General features: G+C 35.9%; 1 protein-coding gene across 5 annotated transcripts in view; it reads left to right on the top strand.

The window, feature by feature from the left end:
* The window catches only part of PRKCZ (protein kinase C zeta), a 74090-nt gene that overhangs the window by 19155 nt on the left and 33490 nt on the right, over positions 1-21445 (top strand). For 4 of the 5 annotated variants that reach the window (XM_075172232.1, XM_075172229.1, XM_075172230.1 and 1 more), the window contains 4 exons: positions 16582-16667; positions 19637-19768; positions 19902-19988; positions 20976-21057. In XM_075172232.1, coding sequence (XP_075028333.1) covers positions 16582-16667; positions 19637-19768; positions 19902-19988; positions 20976-21057 — 387 coding nt within the window. The remainder of the gene's footprint in view (positions 1-16581; positions 16668-19636; positions 19769-19901; positions 19989-20975; positions 21058-21445) is intronic. The other variant, XM_075172231.1, reaches the window with a different exon arrangement.

The raw sequence follows: 21445 nt of genomic DNA, 5'->3' as shown, positions 1-21445 counted from the left end.
CTCTTAATGTTCGAGCTGATCCTGCCTATTGTCCTTGGTATCTAATGGTATTCAAACAGCGGCATCAGTGGAATAAAGGGAAAATGTTTCGTTTCATACCTACTACATTGTAAAGCATAGAGAATTACATGCTGAAGAAGCTAAAGAATAAAACCTAGTGAGTAATGCATGCTTTTTCTATAGATTTTATGTATCATCATTGTGATTGCTGTTATGAATTGAGGCCATTGATGCGGTATGTGTGTACGTGTGGTGCAGTAGATAATAGAACTCAGCATTTTGGTTATGATACAGTTGCTTTGCCTACCACCCTCCTTGCAGCCATAGATTGTTACAAATGCAGAGATTCCTGCTGCCTCTTTTGCGTAGGGATGTGGCTGAGAGACCTCTCAGAAATGCTGATAAAATTGCATTGAAAGGACTCCTGGGGAATGTGTTTTAGGAGGAAAAGAACAGAAGAGTGAGTGGTGATGCTGCTGCTAATATTGGAGATTAATGAAAGAAATGTATCCAAAAAACCCTGACGGTATGTGTTCAGGGCCTGTTTATTGTAAGATTGCTGCTGTAAAGATTAATGATTTAGAAGCATCATTTTCTAAGGCCTTTTTGTTGGTTTGTTTAGTGGATTGTCTTAAATGGATGTTTTTTAATTGTGAAATACTTGTTTTGAATTAAGGTTTACTTAGTTTCTAATATTGTCAGAATAAACTGTGCTAGTACACTTCTGCATTTTTACGTCTGAACAAATAGATATGTGTATTTAATGTTAAAATTCATCTTGGATTTGGGTAGCTAGTGCTAACAAATTTTAGGGTTGTTTGGCTGTTGACTTCATTAAATAGAAGAATGGAGACTAGGAAACCTTTAAATAATTTCACAAAAGAGAATGAATACATTTTAATGTATAAGTACTTATGGCATTAGTATGACTGTTTTTATTATCTAATATTTCTGGCTGATTTTGCTGCCTTTTTTTGGTAATGATTACACTGTGTTGAGGATGTCTCTTATGCTCTTTGTTTATCTGCTCAGTATTTTAGCATTAGGTGTTTGGACTTCATTTTTCCCCAAGCCATCTTTATTGAAAATTTCATCATAGGGTTGAGTAAAGGTATCTTACTAACCTAATTATTGTTGTGAGCTATTTTATTTTAGATATCGATATTTGGTTTTGCTTTGTTTTGCCTGATACTACAAAATAGCTCTAAAAGGCTTCTTGCTACAGTAGTGTGGCCTGTAAATATTTTTCTAGCTCGTAAGGCAGGTTTTTCCCTTCATTTGTTACTGTATTGGCAGCAGTGATTAGGTTATTCAGAGCACGTGAACCAATTTCATCCCCCAATGAAGAAAAGGAACTATTGCGGCCATAGAGACTATTCTGAAGACGTAGATTGGATTGCACTGGATAATTAGGCAATTTTGAAACTGCTAGTAACCCTCTCCTGGTTTTTAGTAATTGAACTGACTGAGGGGAAAATTGTACTATTTTTAATATAAGATATATTGTTGCTTAGGAATTGAAAATAGCTGTGTCATAGTTTCTCCAGAATACCTGAAATTTCTTCCTCTCTTAACTATGTACCATGTTTCTTTCATACGTGGCATATTTGAAAAATACACATACAGATTATGAGACAGGGTAAGTTACTGACAACAGAATTATAGTTAAAGGTCTTTTTTGCTTATAATCATTTAATGTTTTTAATTCTAAAATAATTTCAACATTTTTCTTAGCTATGAAACATCCAAAGAAGAATAAAGATCTAGGCCTCCCTTTTGGTAACTGAAGTGTGAAATTATAAAGCATGCATCTGATTGCAGGGTTTGATATCCTCCCTTTCTTTAAGGTACTGGATATCTTAGCAGATGTTTGTATACCAATTTGTAAACTATAAACTAAAAATACAATGGAATAAGGAATGCTTGGGCTAGTTTTAAGGTGTCATAACAAATAGCCTGTGTTGTGGGTTGTTTTTTTTTTATTCCACTCCCCTTCCCCCCCCCCCCCCCCCCCAAGCTATTGCTCGGAATGTAGTATAATCATGCAGGAAAAATGTCACCTGGTTTTAGAAAACCTCTCTTGAATGAAATGTCTAGCTCCATCCCCCTGTGTTCTCTCTCATACTTCCAATCTGTATACTTCTCATAAGTTGGTAAATCCACTTTTGATATACAGGCATTTGGGGTAACTTAAATTGGCAAGAAGGTGATGAAGCTTTTTGTGTTATTTGTTCAAATTGGTGGATATCTGTGAACCTGTTAAATCTTTGCTAGACCTGTCTGTTTCAGTAGCTTGAAAGAGCTATTTAATGTGTAATCTCTTAAATTATATGGTCAAGGTTAATTATATATTATTATACTTGGGATTCCGTGTAATACTTTTTAAAATTAGTTGCTCTATGCAAGTTACAGTTTTTAATGTTTAACTGAGGCACGGAAATAGCAACAGAGGCCTGCAGGGCGGATAAATGGGCTCTTCAACATACATCTCTTGGATTTTTGAGTTGCTGTGTGAGAAACCAGATTTTGTGAGAGATTTCAGGTGCTGCTAGTTTGAAATGGAGAGTACTTCAGAAGTGAAGCCTTGTAAGACTAAGTAGTGATAGCAGTTGGCTAGCCACTGAATACTTGCTATCTGGGTGGTAAATAAATCTCCTGAAGTAAAAAAGCAAAAAGCAGCTAACTTCAGGCATGCTGAAAGGGTAGTTTTCAGAAGAGACGTGTGAGAGTCCCAATCATCACTGTCAGTGCAAGAGTTACGCTGAACAGACTGTGCAGTTCTGTCCTTAAACCACAGGGGGAAAGTAGTGACTTGGGTAGTGGAAAAATGAAAAACAGAGATTCTCAGTATTGTCTAGAAAGCACCTCATTTGTAATTCTGAAGTTCCATTACTAATTCTTCTGCATCTGTAAGTACTTGTCCTTGAATTATTAGCTGGGGAAATATTTAAAAGGAAACCAGAAACTATTTGAAGGCAAAACTTCAAGATTTTAGTATGGTCCTCTTTTACTTTTACAATAAAATGCTCATTCTAATAATAATAATGCTGTTATATGCTGCTTCCAATAATTTAGGTTATCATCTACTGCGTTCTTCAGTAAAGCAGGTACAGATGCTCTGTGACTGGTGCAAGACTCCCTGTTCTTTAGATTGTCAACTCTGCTAAAAACTATTCTTGCCCATAGGGATTGCAAAGAAAGGAAAACCTCAGGCAGGCAGTGATAAAACTGATATTGTAGAGCCTGAAACAATAGGACTGGGATTGGAACTGATCCATTAATTTCAAGGTGCGATCATTGTTTTTAACAATAGCACTACAAGCTATCTCAATGTTACTTTAAACTTGTTAGAAGTAATAGCTATTATGAAATGATTTTACAGAGCAGATCTCATATTATACACAGATAATAGAGAGCACAGTAGAAATCAAAACGGTTTTAGGTGGGAAGCAGTGTGTAAAGTTTGCAGATCTGGTATAATTATCTTCCTTTCTTCTGTGGGGTGAGTTGAAAGCCCCCTTCCAAAAGCTGAAAGACAAATACCATCATTAATTTGAAAGATTTAAACATGCCTTCTTTAACACGTTAAAACAGTATAACCTTCCATTAACAGACCAGATGAAAGGGCAGGTACATAAGACTGTATCATACGCAGTTTTTTCCCATAAGGATGAGAAGCTCTAGGATGGAAGGTTGCTTTCTTGGGAAACAATTCTCTGCATCATAAAAGAATTAACTAAGCTGGAAGACATACTCGGTGCACTATTAGAATTAGTGTATAATAATTTAATCCAGAATATAACAGGTATGATGAGTAACTCCAGAAACTACTCAGATTTTTTTTATTTAGGTACTGTCACTAAATAATAAGTTTAGTCGTACTTTATATTGCTGCAAACTCTACTTCTTATGTTATACTTGTGAAATGTATAAATGCTATATCCATATAGTGTATGAGGAAGTTTAGAAGGAGTAGAAGTACAAATGGGAGGATCTCTGAGATTGAGTTCTATGAGTTGTGCTCAGTTTTTATAATTCAATAAATAAAACTAAATTGTGACATAATAAGAATGGACATTGTGTGCACTTGATTTTAGCTTGTTTTCCTCCTAATACGAAGCAGAATAAGGTATGTGAGGTACAGATGTGTCAAAACTGTCGGACTGAAAAGCGATAGATCTGGAGAGTTAATCCTGCTGCAAGGTAACAGTGACCTCTGTCATACTGAGGTATTGCATACTTTTCTGGGTATAATATTAAGAGACGACTGATTAAGTTGGAAAGAATTCAGAGAAATACGCTCAAGAGTCTGATTTCCTAGGAAAGATAAAGTACACCTAAACAGAGTTTCTGTCATTCTAATACTGAAATAATGTAAACATTGGGAAGGGAAATGAAACTGTTTCAGAGTGGATCATAAGCTGGAGTAATGAAACCATGCTGTGAAGGAAAACAGCTTGACTCAGAAAATGTGTTCTAACACTGAGACTGTAAGAACCAAATAATGGCTTCAAGAGCATCATGAAGGCCACCTTATAAAAGCTGTATGAATTTGAAATAAATGTTAAATCCATTTTTAATAGCTGGTGGGCTTTTTGAACAGTTTTGCATTTTTAGTGATGATGTAATCAAATAGGTGTTGATGCCTACCAATTGAGGGCAAATCAAGTAATTTGATATGCACTGGAAAAAACCTAAAGAAATAACATCAATTTAATAAAAATGGTAACAATCTAAAAAATAGGAATGCCATGCTTTCCGTGAGAAGTAAGCATGAACAACCCATGGTAAATGCATTGCTTAAGTTGGGGGGGGTTTAGCTAATTTTAATTTCAATTTCGTTCTAAGCACAGGTTCTGGAAACTTTTGGTAGTTCTGTGATCATCAGCTTCATCTTCAATAGCAGTTCGAAATGCAAATAGAATTGTACAGGTAACTATGAAATAAGGGGAAAATCAGGTGTACAAGACGGGCCACAGCCAAATCTATGGAAAGGTTTCAATGCAAGGAGAACAAGACTAGGAGTTCAACTTGGTAAAAGACAGCTGATGAAATATGATACAATTTAAAATTCATTTATGGCATGGATTAAGTGAAATCAGTTAACCGTTTCCTACAGGACAAGAAGTAGGGCTCTTAAAATGAAGTCTCTAAAATGTTTTCTAGGTGTCGCGAATGAGTGGTTTAGAGGCCGCTTAAAGAATCACTGTCAAAGTTATTGGCAAAAAGTGATTTTAATAGAAATTTATAAAACTGTGACTTAACAGAGTTCGATGGCAAGGTCCACTCTATCACTTACTACATGGATGAAGCATACAAAGGAAAATCGAGTTAGAATTGAGCTGGAATGATTTATACGGAGACTAAGGATGAAAAAAGGCAAAGGAGACCCTCCCGTTGAGTCATGAGGTTCAGAGAAGACCCTCTTGCTTTCTAAACTCCTGAGGGAGCATAGGTGCAGCTAGGTCCAATCTTAATCTCAGACTTGGACAACGGTTTATGTCTAATACAAAAAAAGTAAGGAGACACTCCTGTTGAGTCATGAGATTTAGAGTAGACCCCCTTGCTTTCTAAACTCCTGATGGTGCTTAGGTGTGGCTGGATCCGCTCCTAGTCCCAGATTTGGTCAACAGTTTCTGTCTAAGGGATTATATGTGTCTAGCAGCAGTCTAAAGGTTCATTCACAGTTTTAAGATGGACACAAGATTTTAGCAACACTTAATCACTGACTAACTTAACATTTACAAAGTGAGTTAATAGAATTTACTACAATCACAACAGTGACTTAATTACAGATTATATTTATTATTAGTTATCTAAATCAATTCACACACACAGAGACAAAAATATATATATATACACATGTAAATGTACAAAAGGTATACCTGTTAAAAATTCCTCATGAGTCCATGAAATATTCGTGCCAAATGTTGTGGCATTTCTCAACGGGCAAGGGGTTGAGCCTCAAGGAGTGTTTCAGCCCAGGTCCCATTGTCACAAACCGAGAGTTTGCGATTTCTGAGTGGCGTCCCACTCAGAGGGACATGTTGGTTGCAGCCCACTGCGGTCCAGGAGAGCTCAAAGGATCTCACTTAGGACCGCTATTTATAGGTTTGCAAGATGATTGGCTTTAGTAGTCTGTAAACTTCCACCTTGGCCATAGTCTAAGGTGGTAGTGAGTAGAATTCTCAAGATTCCAGTAACAATGGTACCATTCCTCTCAAGCTACAACTTGGATAAGGGTGTCAGGGGATGACGAATTATCCCCGCTCTCATTCCCCACGTTGGCCAGGCAGCAGGAGTTCCTGGTATGGTCAGTGCTGTTTCCCACCTCAGCCATGCAAGAGTTCCTGGTATGGTGAAGGGATGCTTCATCACTCAATTCATTACATAAAGGCCAAGACTTAACAGGAGTTCCTGAGATCATAGAGCGGCCCGGGAGCAGGGGGGAAGTGCACCACCACACTAGGAGATTTGTCGGTAGTTAGCTTTTTTGTATTTCCTCTGACTCTTTTGATAGACAGGTTATAACTTGCCATTTAAGATAAAAAAAATGAGACTAGGTGAAAATTTGATCTGACCGAGTTTTAACTGGTCACACTTCAACAAACTGGATTTAGTTCCTTCTGATTGCTGTCTAGCTCAGTCACAAAAACAACTGGAATTCTCACCCCTTTCAACTATCAATAGATATGAATCGTGTACTCAAAGGATTAACTTTTTCTAGAAAATGTGTGGTATCAGGTCTAGATTAAGATTCCCCAGCAAGTCTTAAATCATGCAGGCTACTGATAACATAAAGTAGAACCAGATTCCTGCAGGAAACTTAATTGGGTTGCTCCTCACTTCTTTGTTTGCCTTCTTCAGTAATTCCACATTGTATAGAAGATAGAAGCTTTCTGTTACCAGGCTTTCATTTATAATAGAAAGTAGTGCTTCATGTATGTATTAAGACATAAAGTTTATTTAAAAAAAAAAAGTGGCCTGCAGAGTGGATGCAGATGTAGACTAGAAAAGACAAATGTGTTCTGCTTTAGTAATCTGGTCTTTGTTGCATTAAGTGCTTGCTAGATACAAATTATAAAGGTTTAGTTGAAGCTGTAAAATTTGTAAACGTGAAAAATGAGTAATATGTGGATAAAAATACACCTAAATGAAGGTGCCAGTTTTATTAGTTCAGGTAAGTAGAATACTGCTCATGGGTCTCTGTTGCATAAATGGAGTTTAATACTAAAGAAGTGCTTCATCTTCTGCTGAAGTAATTTTGCTACAGATTGCTTAAATATTCAGAACTTAATTTTGATCTACTTCAGTACTAAGTTAGATAAATTAAAGAATTAAATAATTTAAATAAATATTGGTTCAATACTTTTTCAGCTTGATTAAAAAACATTTTAATGCAGGTCTTAATTCATGTTAATAGAACATTAAGTTCAGTTTTCATTATAGTAAATCTTTTAATTAAAGTGGTTTTTATTTTGGGAGAATATATGACGCAGTCATCAAAAGAAGCCTTTTGGACTTTTATTAACAATGCAATGTGAGCTTGGTGTTGTGGTGCATGTAACCACTGTGGTTTTGTAAACAGAAGAGCCAACTACACATCATGAAAGGGTGTAAAGTTTAAAGTTGCATAGAAGGCCAAGTTAGAGATGGGAAAATTTGAACTTTTTTTTCCTAAACAAAAATGTTAATCACCTTCAGAAGTATGGATCTACCACCAGTTGTCTTCTGTCCCTTTTCATTAGATGTTCTTTTAAATTAAGGCAACAAATACAGCATTACTTTATCCTGTGTTTGGGACAGCCTTGCAAAATTCATACATGTCAGCAAGAGACGCTGAAAAGGACATAAAACAGACGTGATCACTGACATGCACAGAGATCCTCATAATCAGGACATCTTCACTTCTGGAGTAGCATCCAATAACTGAATTTAGTGAGGATTTCTTGAGTAATACTTCGTGTACTTTGCTATGTTATCTTCAAGTACGGCTGATAAATTTCACATAAAATCATAAAATTCTGGTCTTGGATTGCAAAGTTAGGATCTCTATAGAAAAGCCATGACCCTTGCATAGAAAAATGTATTTGAGTTCTGAGTTACTACTTCAACAAGCAGTAAGAAAAAGCCTTATGAAGCAATGAAGTGTCTTTTGGACACTGAAAGCATAAATACCTTCAGCCACTTCAAAATATTTTAAACGATACTATATTTCCTATATATCTACCTTCTTACATTCTTGGGGTTTTTGGTTAAGAAGAATTTTTAAATAATGCTCTCTTCTATTATTTTGTGCTGTAATGCTATCATACTTTGTCAATTAGTTCCAAAATAATTACCCTCCTTCCAAAGAAAACGAAAATTTAAGTTCATTAGTGTATGCTCGAAAGATTACAAAAACTTCTGTAGACGCTCTATATAGGTCAACGTATCACTGTATACTTAAAACAAATCAACACTTTTCACCAAACAACTGTCTTGATGCATGAATACCAAATTTGTTTTCACTTAACTGATAAACATTTTTGCTTTGACTAGATAATAATACATGAGTAAACTCTGAGCTGTTAGTCACTGAGTCGTATTCTTAACAGTTCTTAGTGATTGGTTAATAAATGGTTAGTCTCACAAGTAAAAAGAGAATTCGAATTCTGTGATTGACTTCACAGCTGGTGTTCTAGTATTCAGTGTGGAAATAAGTGGATCACCCAAACTTGCTGCAATTTCTCCACCAGGTGACTGGGAGAATCCTGCTCTTAGCCTAGTTTAATACCAGATTTATCCATCTTCATAATGTTGCAAGTGTATTCAGCTGTTCCACTCTTACATGCACAGCAGTCTTTAATGAAATAAGTTGTTGAGTGTACCGTAGATATATTAAATTGTGCAATCTTTCTTTGCGGAAGGTGATGTTCAGTTTTGCATGAGGTTCAAGTTATAACTGTCTGTTCCTGTGCATTGCCGAACAGATGGCCACTTTAGCCATGGGACTTAAAGCACTCAGCAGCCTAACCAAAACAATTAGAGTTCTTATATTTGATGTTAAGGCAATCTGGATCAATTAAAAATGTGGGTTTTGCTATATCTTATTACGAGATTTTTTTAAGTCTTTCGTTTATTTTTTGGTTGACAGAAACATGCCAAGTTATCTCATGCATTTGTTTACCATGAATGTTGGAGGGTTACGCTTCCATTACAATTTTCAAGAAATAATTCTGTAAACTGTCTTTGCTACTAAATATTTAGAGGTATCTAAAGAGGTATCTTTTAAAGTAGTAGTTAGTTATTTTCTTTTGCTCAAGCGATATTAAGTCAAATCCTTCGATGTCTCCGGTTTGTTTGATAGCTAAAGTAACTGTCTTGCTTGTTATTCTGGTAGGATGCATCGCTGTCTTCCACTCTGGGTGTCTCTGTGAGATGCATCTCTGAGGCCTCATCTACAATATTTTTCCCTCCCTCAACAGTCCCTCTGTTGATCACAAGTGAAGGCAACTCTGAAGTACAACTTATGTATTGTCTAAACGTTTTATTTCTTGTATTTCTGTCAGTATAAGATGGTGGTATTTTTTTTGTTTGCAACTGAGAGCCCGTCTTTTTAAAAATAGTTTTTAGATCTTTGTTTCTTAATTTTCTCATGTATTTTGAATGGAATCAGTATTTTTAATGACAAGGCAATCCAGATTTTCTAATTGCCATTCGTAATGAGCTTTTTAACTTGGAGACCAAGAAAGAGCGTAAGGCATTAACAGATGTGATTGATCTAAAGGGGCATACAGCACCAGTGCAGCAGAGACTCTTTCAAAAAGAGATGTTAGCTCTGTTTTTATTGGATGGCATTGTCTGCGTAAATGTGACTGACCACCTTGCAATGGCATGGAGCCATTTTAACAGAAGGATATGAATATGAGCAACCGAGAGATCGTGCACAAGAAAACAGTGTGTATGCAGGACAGGTTTTCCACCTAGCAGTCCTGAAGCGGGAGTCAGTTGACCCCGTTCTAAGTCAGTAGGGAGTAGGATATTCCAACAGTATTCTAGCTGTGTTGCCATAAATGCTGGGTAAATATTACTGTTCTGAGAGATACAGTTTTACTTCCTTGTTGGTTCTCTGCTGATGCTATATGTAGTGCACTTCCTTTGCCATTATTGCTGTCTTAATTGTGCTTGGTGGTTTTTTCCCATAGAGGTCGATCTTTGTAGTTAATTTTAGTGTCTGTTGGAAAAGAAAAGGATGGGGATACAGTTCCCTAACTGCTAATCAGTTTTAAATTAAATAAAAAATAAAATACTATCTTCTGACCATTTTAATAACTGCAGGAGGTGAAAGCACTTAGTACCTGTATATTGTTAAGGATACTCTCTCTTCCTTTTCTAACTTCTGAAAAGGAATGGCAATTGTACATAGCAGCTTATTCATGAAAAGAAGAACCAGTTAACATCCCATACAATGTATGTCTGTTACATGCTTCAGAAAGCAGTTTTATTGTTTCCATTGGACTATTTGAATGTATTAAGTAACAGATATGTGAAACATAAGTGAAACAACACACTATCAAAGTTCTTCAGAATTTACTTCCCCAAAATTTGTTCTATGTATGTAATTATTTTTATATGTTATCTTTTTATCTAATTCAGAGTTGATCTGAAATACTAATATCAATTTTCTACTTGTAATTCATGAGTTGGTTTTGAAAGAATGCTCACTTGTCTGCTCAGCAAAAACATTAAAAGAACAAAACAAAAACTGGGCATTCTCATGCTGTCCAGCTGGCAGGCAATGTAATTGGCCTGTAAACAAGTTGCATTAATCTTTGAGATGATTTGCAGCAATAGCAAATTATCTCTGTGCTTAGTATAGTAAAAGATTTCATTATAGCTTGATCACATAAAAGCAGACTTTGGAATTGCATTTGTAAATCCAAATGCAGAGGAAATAATTTTTTTGTGGCCATCTTACTGCCATTCATTGGTGTAAACCACACTTCTCAGACAACTGATGAACTCTCTTCCATTTTCTGGAAAATACAAGCTTTTCTAAACTTTCAGATGGAAAAATAGTATTTTGGGCTTGGGGGACAGGTTGGGCTTGTCCTTTAAATTGTTTCTCTTCAACAGTGCTGGGGAAATATGTTGTCTTTTGAAAAACAATTGTGCCTTCTTCTATTTCTCCCTACTTTACCAAGTTACATTTTCAAAGGCAAGGTCTACATCCTTTCTGCGAAGATCTGAGGAGGTCATTATGGAATTCGGGGAGTATCTTCTGTAGATGAGTTAATTTGGAGTGAACACTGAACAACAGACAAATTGCTCATCCATTTATATTCACAGTTAAATTTTTTTGTATTTAATTTTTTATTTAAGTTTTTTCTACAGTATTTTTTAAAGGATGAAAAAAACCAACCCTAGAGAATGTCTTTGAAAAAACAATATTAAATATATTTACAAGGTTCATTGTGTATTACTGTTAGTGGATGTAGTTGCACAGCTTGACAACAGAGGGAAGAATTGCACAACAGCAAGTCAGTTGTTTCACACTGCTTTTTGCGTAGAGACAGCTGGTTAATTTTGTTTCAGGCATTCAGTTTGAGTATTTTTATTTCCCTTGTAATCTTAACTTGAAAAACAATCTCTTTTTTTCTCCAGTTTTCCAGATAAAGTTCAGTACATTCATTGTAATTAGAATATATATTTGTGTTCCCCAATAAAAATTTGTTAGCCCTATTAGCAGCTTAAAATATCTTTTGAGTTTTCCTCTAAACTTGTTCACATACAAAATGAATATTCAAAAAAATTCTTTTTTTTGTTAGGCAAAGGCTTGTCTTTACTATCTATCAGAGAGGAAAGATTACTTTGTTTAATTAGGGATATGATATGTCTTTCAGCCTCCAAGCAGCTAACTTGAAGTCCTTAATGAGTTAATTGATGGGTACTGTAAAAATAAATGAAAAAGTAGCCCTTTTCATTAAACAGTAATTAATACTCATGCTTTTGTGATGGCATTCCTTTTTCTAGGTGGCTGGGATCAATCATGGCTGTAAAAACTTGCTTTAGTTCTTGGTTGTCAAGAATCACGGAATCCCTTACTTGTTTTATTCTAAATGTTGTAGAAACGCGTACCAAAACATTTTGTTTCAGGTTCCAAAGTATCCTTTTCCCATATGAAGTGTAGGGGTGAAATGCATACTAAGATTAGAGCTTTGTTCATGCATCACACAGAACACTGACAGTAAATTGTTTGTTTCTTATTTCAAGATATATACTTACTGCCACTTTAAGAATCTGTTTATTATTCAACATGGTTTCTTTGATCTAGTATAGCTCTAGTTAGGGTTTTTGAAGCTGATAACGCTTCAAAATAATAATGATATTAAAAACCCAAACTCCTTTTTATAATCTGCCATTATCCATAAGTGAATTTTTAGGGAGGATGTCCTCTTTCATGAGTGCATTACTAGATACATAGAATACACATTTTAGTCCAGTTCTGTAGGTTATTCTAAGCAGGTTGCCCAGAATCATGTCCAGATGGCTTTTGAATATCTCTACAACCTCTCTGGGCAACCTGCCCCAGTGCTCAGTCACCCTCACTGTGAAGAAATGTTTCCTGATGTTCAGATGGAACCTCCTGTGTTTCAGTTTGTGCCTGTTGCCTTTTGTCCTGTCACTTGGGCACCACTGAAAACAGTCTGACTTGGTCTCAATTATACCTTCCCTTCAGGTATTTGTATACATTGAGATGTCTCTGAGCCTTCTCCTCTCTAGACTAAACAGTCCCAGGTCTCTCAGCCTTTCCTTGTGTGAGAGATGCTCCAGCCCCTTGATCATCTTCGTGGCCCTTCTCTGGACTCTTTCCAGTAGCGCCATGCCTCTCTTGTACTGGGGAGCCCACAACTGGACACAGCACTCCAGATGTGGCCTCACCAGTGCTGAGTAGAGGGGAAGGATCACCTCCCTTGACCTGCTGGCAATGCTCCTCCTAAGGCAGCCCAGGACACCGTTAGCTGCCTTTGCCACAAGGGTGCATTGCTGGCTCATGTTCAGCTTGGTGTCCACCAGGACCACCAGGTCCTTTTCTTCAAAGCTGCTTTCCAGCTGGTCGGCCCCTAGCATATACTGGTGCATGGGGTTATTCCTCCCTGCGTGCAGCCCTTTGCATTTCCCTTTGAACTTCATGAGGTTCCTGCCTGCTCAGTTCTCCAGGGGTTGAGGTCTCTCTGGCAGCACAACCATGTGGTGTATCAGCCACTCCTCCAGGTTTTGTATTGTCAGCGAACTTGCTGAGGGTATGCTCTGCCCCGTCCAGATCACTAATGAGGATGTTGAACAGGATTGGAGCCAGTGTTGTCCCCTCGGGTACGCTGATGGCCACTGGACTCCAACTAGACTTTGTGCCACTGCCTGAATATGGATTGCAAAAATGAATACTATTATTGATGATACTAAGAACGTATTATTCCGTCATGTAAATTTAATCTTGCTGTGTAATAATAATAATAGAACTTGTGATATAAAGGTGTGTCTTACAATGATCGCTGTTTTCTCATTTTTTACCTTGGTCCCTCTTAGAGTCGGGGAATGGGAATTGATTTGCCTTAGACCCTACACTGAATCAGTGGTAGGCATAGCGGTAAATTGTAGGGGTTCCTACTTTTTGAAGCTACGCTATATTAAGTTCAGTTTTTAAGACTGTTACCTCACAAGTGTATGATAGAAAACCCTGACTTTGATTTAATATTTATCATTAATTAGGGAAGTGACTTGCTCCTTTATTTACAGACTTCATCAGCACAAGCTGCTTGTTAACTTATCATTTCCTTAATATTCCTCATGTCAGTGATAAGTTAATGTTCAGAACACAGATGTATTAGGTTGCCTCCATATGGTGCTTTGTCTAATGAATCAATTAGCTATTTTGGAAAAAATCCTTGTGAAGTTTTTTTTTCTCTTAGTGAAAAGTCGTCCTACAAATGGTGGAACAGTTTTTCATTGATGTTTCTGTTTGAGCATGTTTTTAGGCAAAAACTTTGCAATAGTTTTGCCAGGTTCTCATTTAAATTTTCTTTGCACTTAGGAAAAGCAGGGGTTTTTTGTTTGCTGTAAAGTTTATATTTGGCAGACCTATTTGAGTCAAATAAACATATCAAGTGATACATCTCTATTCTAGTAACTGTATCTTTGCCACTTCTATGGTGTGCAGCTTCTTTGAGAAGTTTTTTTTTCCCAAATTGTTAACAGTTCATTTAATAGTGCAATGTCTGTTTCAAATGCTTGCAAAGTAAACATTTGCACATATAAATAGAGTAACATATGAATCTTTGCAGATTTGGCACTGTAGATTTGTGGAGTCACAGAAACTTCAATACTTCTACATGCCTTGCTTTTGAAGGACAAAAATAGAGTATCTAAAATCAGACCCAGTATTACAATCAGTGTTCACACATTGTATTTCAGTAGCCTGTGATTTTGGCTTGCTCGATATTAAGTTAAAATGATTTTTCAACAAAGAAACTATTTACTATTGCATTATCTTTTGACAGTGAAATTGTTTGGGTTTTTTAATTAAAAAGACTTCATCTCTGATAAGGTGTGGCTATTTAAAACTTAACTGTTTAAAACTTGAAAGAAACATTAAAGATGAAAATTTAAGGTGGTTTTGCATTAACCTTCTGAGGACTATAAATTTACAGTTTAATACCTTGTCAGAATGTAGCAATGTTTATCAATCAAGTCTATCAGAGTTTTTATATTAAATATTCTTTGCTGATGATCATTTCACTTGTATTATACTGATTAAAGGACAGCTTTAACAGATAACATAATAATGGAATCTCAGTTTAAAAACAAATAAAAAAACCCGACCCAACACAACCCTCCTCCCCTTCCTGATTGAGATTCTTATGCAGAAGTTGCAACTTTTCTAAAAGAGAAGAATAAAGCAATATGACAGGCCCAGTTAAGGTGACAGGGAAGAAGCAAGGGTCACTTTATATTGACCAAATACAATCGCGTATTGTGAAACTGAGTAGTTTTGGTTGGCAGAACCAGTGTACCTAGGTACCAAATATAGCATATATGTAGCCACTGACAAGATATCGTAAAAGTGTATATTTTACTGTTGTCTTCTCAGATGGAGTTATTTTTACTTCCTATGCTGTTTAGTTCTCCATTCGCTATGAAACTGCTGTACTTGGTAATTTTTCTGTTTGAAGTAGATGAAATATATTTTGTACAAGCTGCCAACTGTGTTAGCTTGCATTATAACTAGTATAAATAACTTGTTTTTAAAAAGGCATACAGTTAAAACTTTGTATTGAAAATCTTACTCATCATGTTACTGAAGATAGCTTTAAAATAATAAATCGAAATAAGAATTATTCTAGTTTTTCACATTTCTTTTTCAAGTAAGAGGATGTTATAACACCCATAAAAACACTGTAAAATACTTTTCCTGGAAATGTTTAAGGGGATGTGTCGGACTTGTCTTACTGTCTAAAATATGCTTGTTAACTTTAAATATTACAGTAAACTTTGAAAACTCCTGAATTTGAATCTCTGAGTAAGTATAATTAGAACTAATTATTCAACAATGAATATCTTGCCAAATCTAACTTTTTAAAATTTTTTAGCCTCCTGATAGCAGGAGTATGTTGTCAGTTTTAACATCACTGCTGAATTTTTTGCTTAACTCACCCCCGTTTTGCTTAACTTTTCCCCCTGTACTCCCCACTCCACCCAGTACCACTTGCATTGCCTGCTATGGAAAGCTCATGACCCTGGTTATGTGACAGGGGTTGGGTGTGTGACTGTTACAGCTGTGTGCTGCTCTAAATAGGACCAGTGTTGCACAACACATTTTTCAACACTTAGTATTAAATATCAAATTCTCTAATTAGCCAGTCACACAAAAATTGCACATATGTATGTGAAAAGTGACAACTAAAGTAATTTGGAGTAGATGCTAGGTGCTGTCTTGTATGGCCTATTGGAAAGTCTGGCTTAAACAGATTAAATGATTTCTTCTTGTTATGTTTAGAATATATTAGAAATAATTGCAGACCTGCACTTGAATGGTTTCCCTAACAGAAGAAATATTTTGATAACGTTTAATGGCAAGATAAAAACGAGGTCAAATAACGTAACTCTCAAGACTTGTAACATCTTTAATATTGCATATCTAATGCATTATTAGCACCGAACATCCTTTACATGTTTACATATGAAGGTGACATGGTGAGATCAGCATTGTAATTCTACCGGAGGAAGCTGTTTCTTTAACAGTTATCTGTCCCCCTCACCTGAGCTTGAACAGCAAGCAGCCAAGGAACCGTAACAAGATTATGATCATGTGAGGAAAAAGAGACAGGGATAGAGAAAAGGGAGAGGCAGTGGTGAAAGCACATCCTGCAGAAGCTGTCATTTACGACTGCCTTTAAAAAAAAAAAATCAGCAGGGATTTTAGCTGTGCGTTGATATTTAGAAAAGCAAGATTGTTTTAAGTCACAACTTGCTTAACATAGTGTGTCTGGTATTGCCGTGCTACCATGCTGCTGCTTTACACCTTTTTAATTTCTTTCTTAGAATCAATCTACCGACGTGGAGCCAGAAGATGGAGGAAGCTGTACCGAGTGAATGGGCATTTGTTTCAAGCCAAACGTTTTAACAGAGTGAGTACTGTTGCATAAAATGTTCAGTTTGGGTAATGTTCTGTGGTAATTGTTTTCTCAGTCTTTGCTTTTTCTGTATTTGAGTGTTGAAAAGAAAGGAAAAGCAAGATGCTTATTCATGTGACTCCTCAGTCTATGCAGTGTTATTCAGGTAATAACAATCAGAAAAACTTGAAAGTCTTTGAGTCTGGGATGGAGTTAATAATATATGATTGGTGGAAATTATTTATTTTTAAACTCTCTTAAAAAAAAAAATGGTTTGGTGACTATTTAAACTGATGCATACTTAGATCAGCTTTTCTCCTCTCCACTCTTTATGTGATTTTGATTGCTTGTTAGCATAATCTTTTAGCTTCATTACTTTTTGTCATTCTTAAAGATTAGAGCTCTTGATGTTAGCTTTAACTCTTTTGAATCTGAGGTATTACATAACCTAATTAAGGAAAAAAAAAGCTGGTTTATTGAGCTAAAATACAACTGCGTTAAGAATCTGACTTAATCCACATAAGCAAGTGAATGTAGCTTTAAGGCTGAGACACCTCCTTCACTTATCCCATTATGCCTAAGTATTGCAGCATATATACAAATGTAGTATACACTTTTGGGAATCCCATACAAAACTGAGTACAGTGAGGTGAGTTAACTTTTTGATTCAGCAGCAACATTTTTTTTAATGAAATTAGCTTTTTTTTAATGCTCTTCACCCCAAAACTGCATTGAAAGAAGGAAAAACCCCTTAAACTCAGTATCTTATTACTAGGTATGTGAAAAATGTAAGTCATATATCTGAATTGTAACATGCATTTGTATAATGTGATGTACCAACTCAATTTTTTTCATTTATAATATGAAACGTATATTTTTTTTGTGCTTATTTGTTACATAGTTAAAACATTTCTTTGAAACATTGTGAATGCATACCTGCCAGATTAATAATCTGTAATGTTATAGATAAGGATGTTTTAACTGAAATTAGGCAAATAGTGAATATACACATGAAGATTTTGAAATCTCATTAGCATGCCCATTTGTTGTCAATCCTAAACAAGACTACTTTGTTATAACTATCTGTATACAAATGAAATCTTATAAAGCCAGAATGCAAACCATATCCAACTGCAGTTAGTAACAAATTTGACATGAACTCTAAAATGTGACATTAAAATGTATAAATGAATAATAAATTATGGTCTGGTCATATATGTATTACTGAATTAGATACCAAATTTTAATGTTGACTGAATTTTTAAGACTGGAGTATTACCTTATTAATTCATTCCTTTTTCAAAATAACCTTTTAAAAGTGTTTCACATAATTCAGGTAAATGAACACATGCAAGAATCTAAACTTTAATCTTCTTGAATATAATGTAAAGGCTAACTCTTTGTTATTGCTGTGTTTGTATTTTGGAGAAGTATGAGAGGGATACCTGTTTTACAGAAGGAATTTGGGAGCTGCCCCTACATCCTTCCCCCCCCACCCCTTGCTTCCCTGCATCTGACTGAAGTAAATGAGATTATTTTCTTGCATGTCATTTCCAGGGCCTAAGACATTTTATTTAGTCTTAATATTACTGCTGCCAAACCTATACAAGAATACCGAAGGTAGCCTGATGGACCAGGAGTTTTGAAAGAAGTGGCTATAATAGATATCCAAAGTTTCCTCTTTTATTAGGCAGTATGTTTTCTGGGTTTCTTCCTGGGCAATGCAGTTTGGGTTTCTCCTGATCAGGGAGGACTGGCTGTACAGATGAATGGGATGTAGTTAAGTTCTGTTTTCTACAACTATCAAAATATGAGAAGGGCAATACAGAAAATATTTTTTAAAAATATCCATTCCTTGATCATTATTTCTTTTTTAAATATTTTTTTTTTCTTCTAATACTACTAGTAAGGATTTATAGTAGCTTAAGGCTTTTGGGCAGGACACCGTGTGTGATTCATTAGCCTGAGGATCTGAATAACCGCACTCTAACATGCAGTTTGCTGGGAGGAACAGACTTTCACTGTTTTGTGGCTTTGGGACAGTTGCAGAGTTCTCTCTAAGCCTGAAATGGGGGGTGAGTGCAGGACTTCATGTGCAGCTTGCAGAATGATAGGCAATGTCTTAGCCTGTTACAGTAATTACTGGAGAAAATTTACAGATAGGGAATAATGAGTAAGTTTTCTGTTGGCAACCTGTGCACTGTGTAGAGGGATAACTGAGACGAGGTGACTTGGCATGCAAGAATCTCAGATTCCTATCTGGCACTTTGGGTAAAGTGGATGAAATGACCACAGCACACATACACTGGAAAAATTATTTAAAGACCTGCCCTGTTAAAGTCAGCAGTAGAATGTCTGGCTTCTTAATTTGTCCTCATTTTGATTTAATTTATTCAGATGCCATTTTGTTGCATGTATAAAAAAGAGGGCCATATATTTTTGATAATAAATAGTGCAACATCTAGAGGTTTTACATCAGACTTGATAGATGAGTTGTAATTATGCAAAGTTTCTGCTGATGTTCTACCACTGTTAAAGTATATAGGTGCAGATTTAGAACATTCTTCATACTTTAACTTGTCTTTTGTAATATTTTGTGCTAGTCAGTTTGGGTGCTTTTTATGTGTAATTGTGTAGTACAAATTCCTGTCAGTTTTGTTTGGGTAACCTCTGTCAGAATGTGAAATCCAAAATATATCTATTCTCTAAGAATGATTTGCTGATGTTAGGATGTAATGTGTTCCATATGCTTGAGATAACTTGTTTTCTTAACATTCATTAAAAAAGGACTGCTGAATTCTAAGTATGAAGTGTAACCTTAAGTTATTAGGGAAACCCTGGATATACTAAAAGAATTATTATTGAACATCTATTAGAAGGTGACTAGGATGGATTCTTGTAGGGTGGATTCTTGCTGCTAGATAACTACTCACCTACAGAAAGAAATTGATAATTGAATTGACAATATGCATTCTGGCTTTTAGAGAGCGTATTGTGGCCAGTGCAGTGAAAGGATATGGGGTCTCGGAAGGCAAGGCTACAAGTGTATCAACTGCAAATTATTGGTCCATAAACGCTGTCATATACTTGTTCCGCTGACCTGCAAAAGGCATATGGTAAGTTTGCATTCTGTATAAAGCTAGCATGTTTCATTGTGTCGTCTGTTGCTGTTTCTAGATGTGCATCTGAAGTAATTAAGTGCTGTGCATGGTTGTAGATTTATAATACTTAGTGGTATTTGGTTTTCAGTTTCTGAAATATCTATGGAGGACAAGCCTTTCGATTGTGAGCAGCGGAGGCAAAGTGAGAAAAGAAAACTTGTTATATGACTTAAGTGTAAGCAAGCTTGAGTTTGACTTCTCCAGTAGACTTATTGTATTTTACAGGTAGATAAAAAGTTGTCATTGACAATTAGCGTTTGTTCCTTTTAGCCATGGGAATGTTTTAAGAACTAAGGCACTAATGTGGTTTTTGTGCTACCGCTTGCAAAAAGGCTTGTTGCTTTCATGTTCTTGCCATCTCAGTTTCTGCAGTACTGTTCTCATCTTCTCTATTCCCCTTGTATATTCCAGTGGCAACTCCAGTGTGTTTCCTAGACTTTAAACATTAATCTGTATCCCTGAATTTTAGCCCTTCCCCATACTCATCACGACTATAACCAGGATCTCACTGGTTGTTGCACTATGTTGTGTCTCACTCAAAGCTCAAACCAGTATTTTTCTTTATTGGTATTGCATATGACTTGCCTTGACATTTCTAGATTCTTTGCCAATTTATTTATGCATGTTGCTATACCTATTGGAATAGTCCTGCATGTCTCATTATGAGTTGTGAATGAGGTCCAAATATACTATGAAACTATTTGGTATTGTGATCTTTACCAATTTATGTAATACCCTTGCATAAAGAGTAACAATTCATGGTTTTTAAACAGGAAAGGAATATGCCAGTGCTCTAAATTGTGTGTAACATCACGCTGAAGTGTTTACTTTGTTGCGGTTCCATGTGAAACAGACTCAGAAGTCTTAAATAGAATTAAAGTTTGAACTTTGCAATAAAATACACTAATCTTACTTTTAGAAGACAGCTAAACATCTGTTGTAGTTGCGGAGAACGGCTGACATAGCATTTAGGTAGGCTGGTTTTATAGTGCGTTACAAAATGTTAATATTCGGAAATACTTTCTACAAAATCCAATTTTCATTCTGGAGGATACAAATGTAAGGTTCTCATTGTATTGTAGTTATATGGCAAGACATACTCACTTGAAAGACACTGCATAAACCGATGTTTTTTTCCCATATAACTTACGTATTTTGCAAGGATTCGGTCATGCCTTCCCAGGAACCTCAGTTAGATGATAAAAATGATGAAGTTGACCTCCCTTCAGAAGAAACTGATGGAAGTGAGTACTTTCTTGTTAAGTTGGAATTCATGTGTTTCCCCATTTGGAGGCCCAGTTTCCACTCCACCTGTTTGTTTGGGTTTTTTTAAAGTTTACTTTGGATTAGCTCTAGTTTAGTCCATGGGATTCAATTGCAGTAAATGTACTTCTGAAGCATATCATCTGGTTGGTTTTCATCCTAAATTCATATGCTCTGAAACCATTCCAGAATGTGAAGTTTAGCATGGAGCGATTGGCAACAATAGATTTACTTTTTAAAACAAACAGAAAACCTACGCTTCAGATCCAAACTATGATGCTAATATAAGTGCACTCTCAGACTTTAAGTATTTCTTAATTTTGTGCGATTTGGAGTACTCTTTCTAGGTTAATATTTTTGATGGTTTAA

This window comes from Calonectris borealis, chromosome 23 (genome assembly GCF_964195595.1).
Source record: "Calonectris borealis chromosome 23, bCalBor7.hap1.2, whole genome shotgun sequence".
NCBI classification, from domain to species: domain Eukaryota; kingdom Metazoa; phylum Chordata; class Aves; order Procellariiformes; family Procellariidae; genus Calonectris; species Calonectris borealis.
Note: the sequence above shows the minus strand (reverse complement) of the source record. Positions and strands in the feature narration are given on the sequence as shown.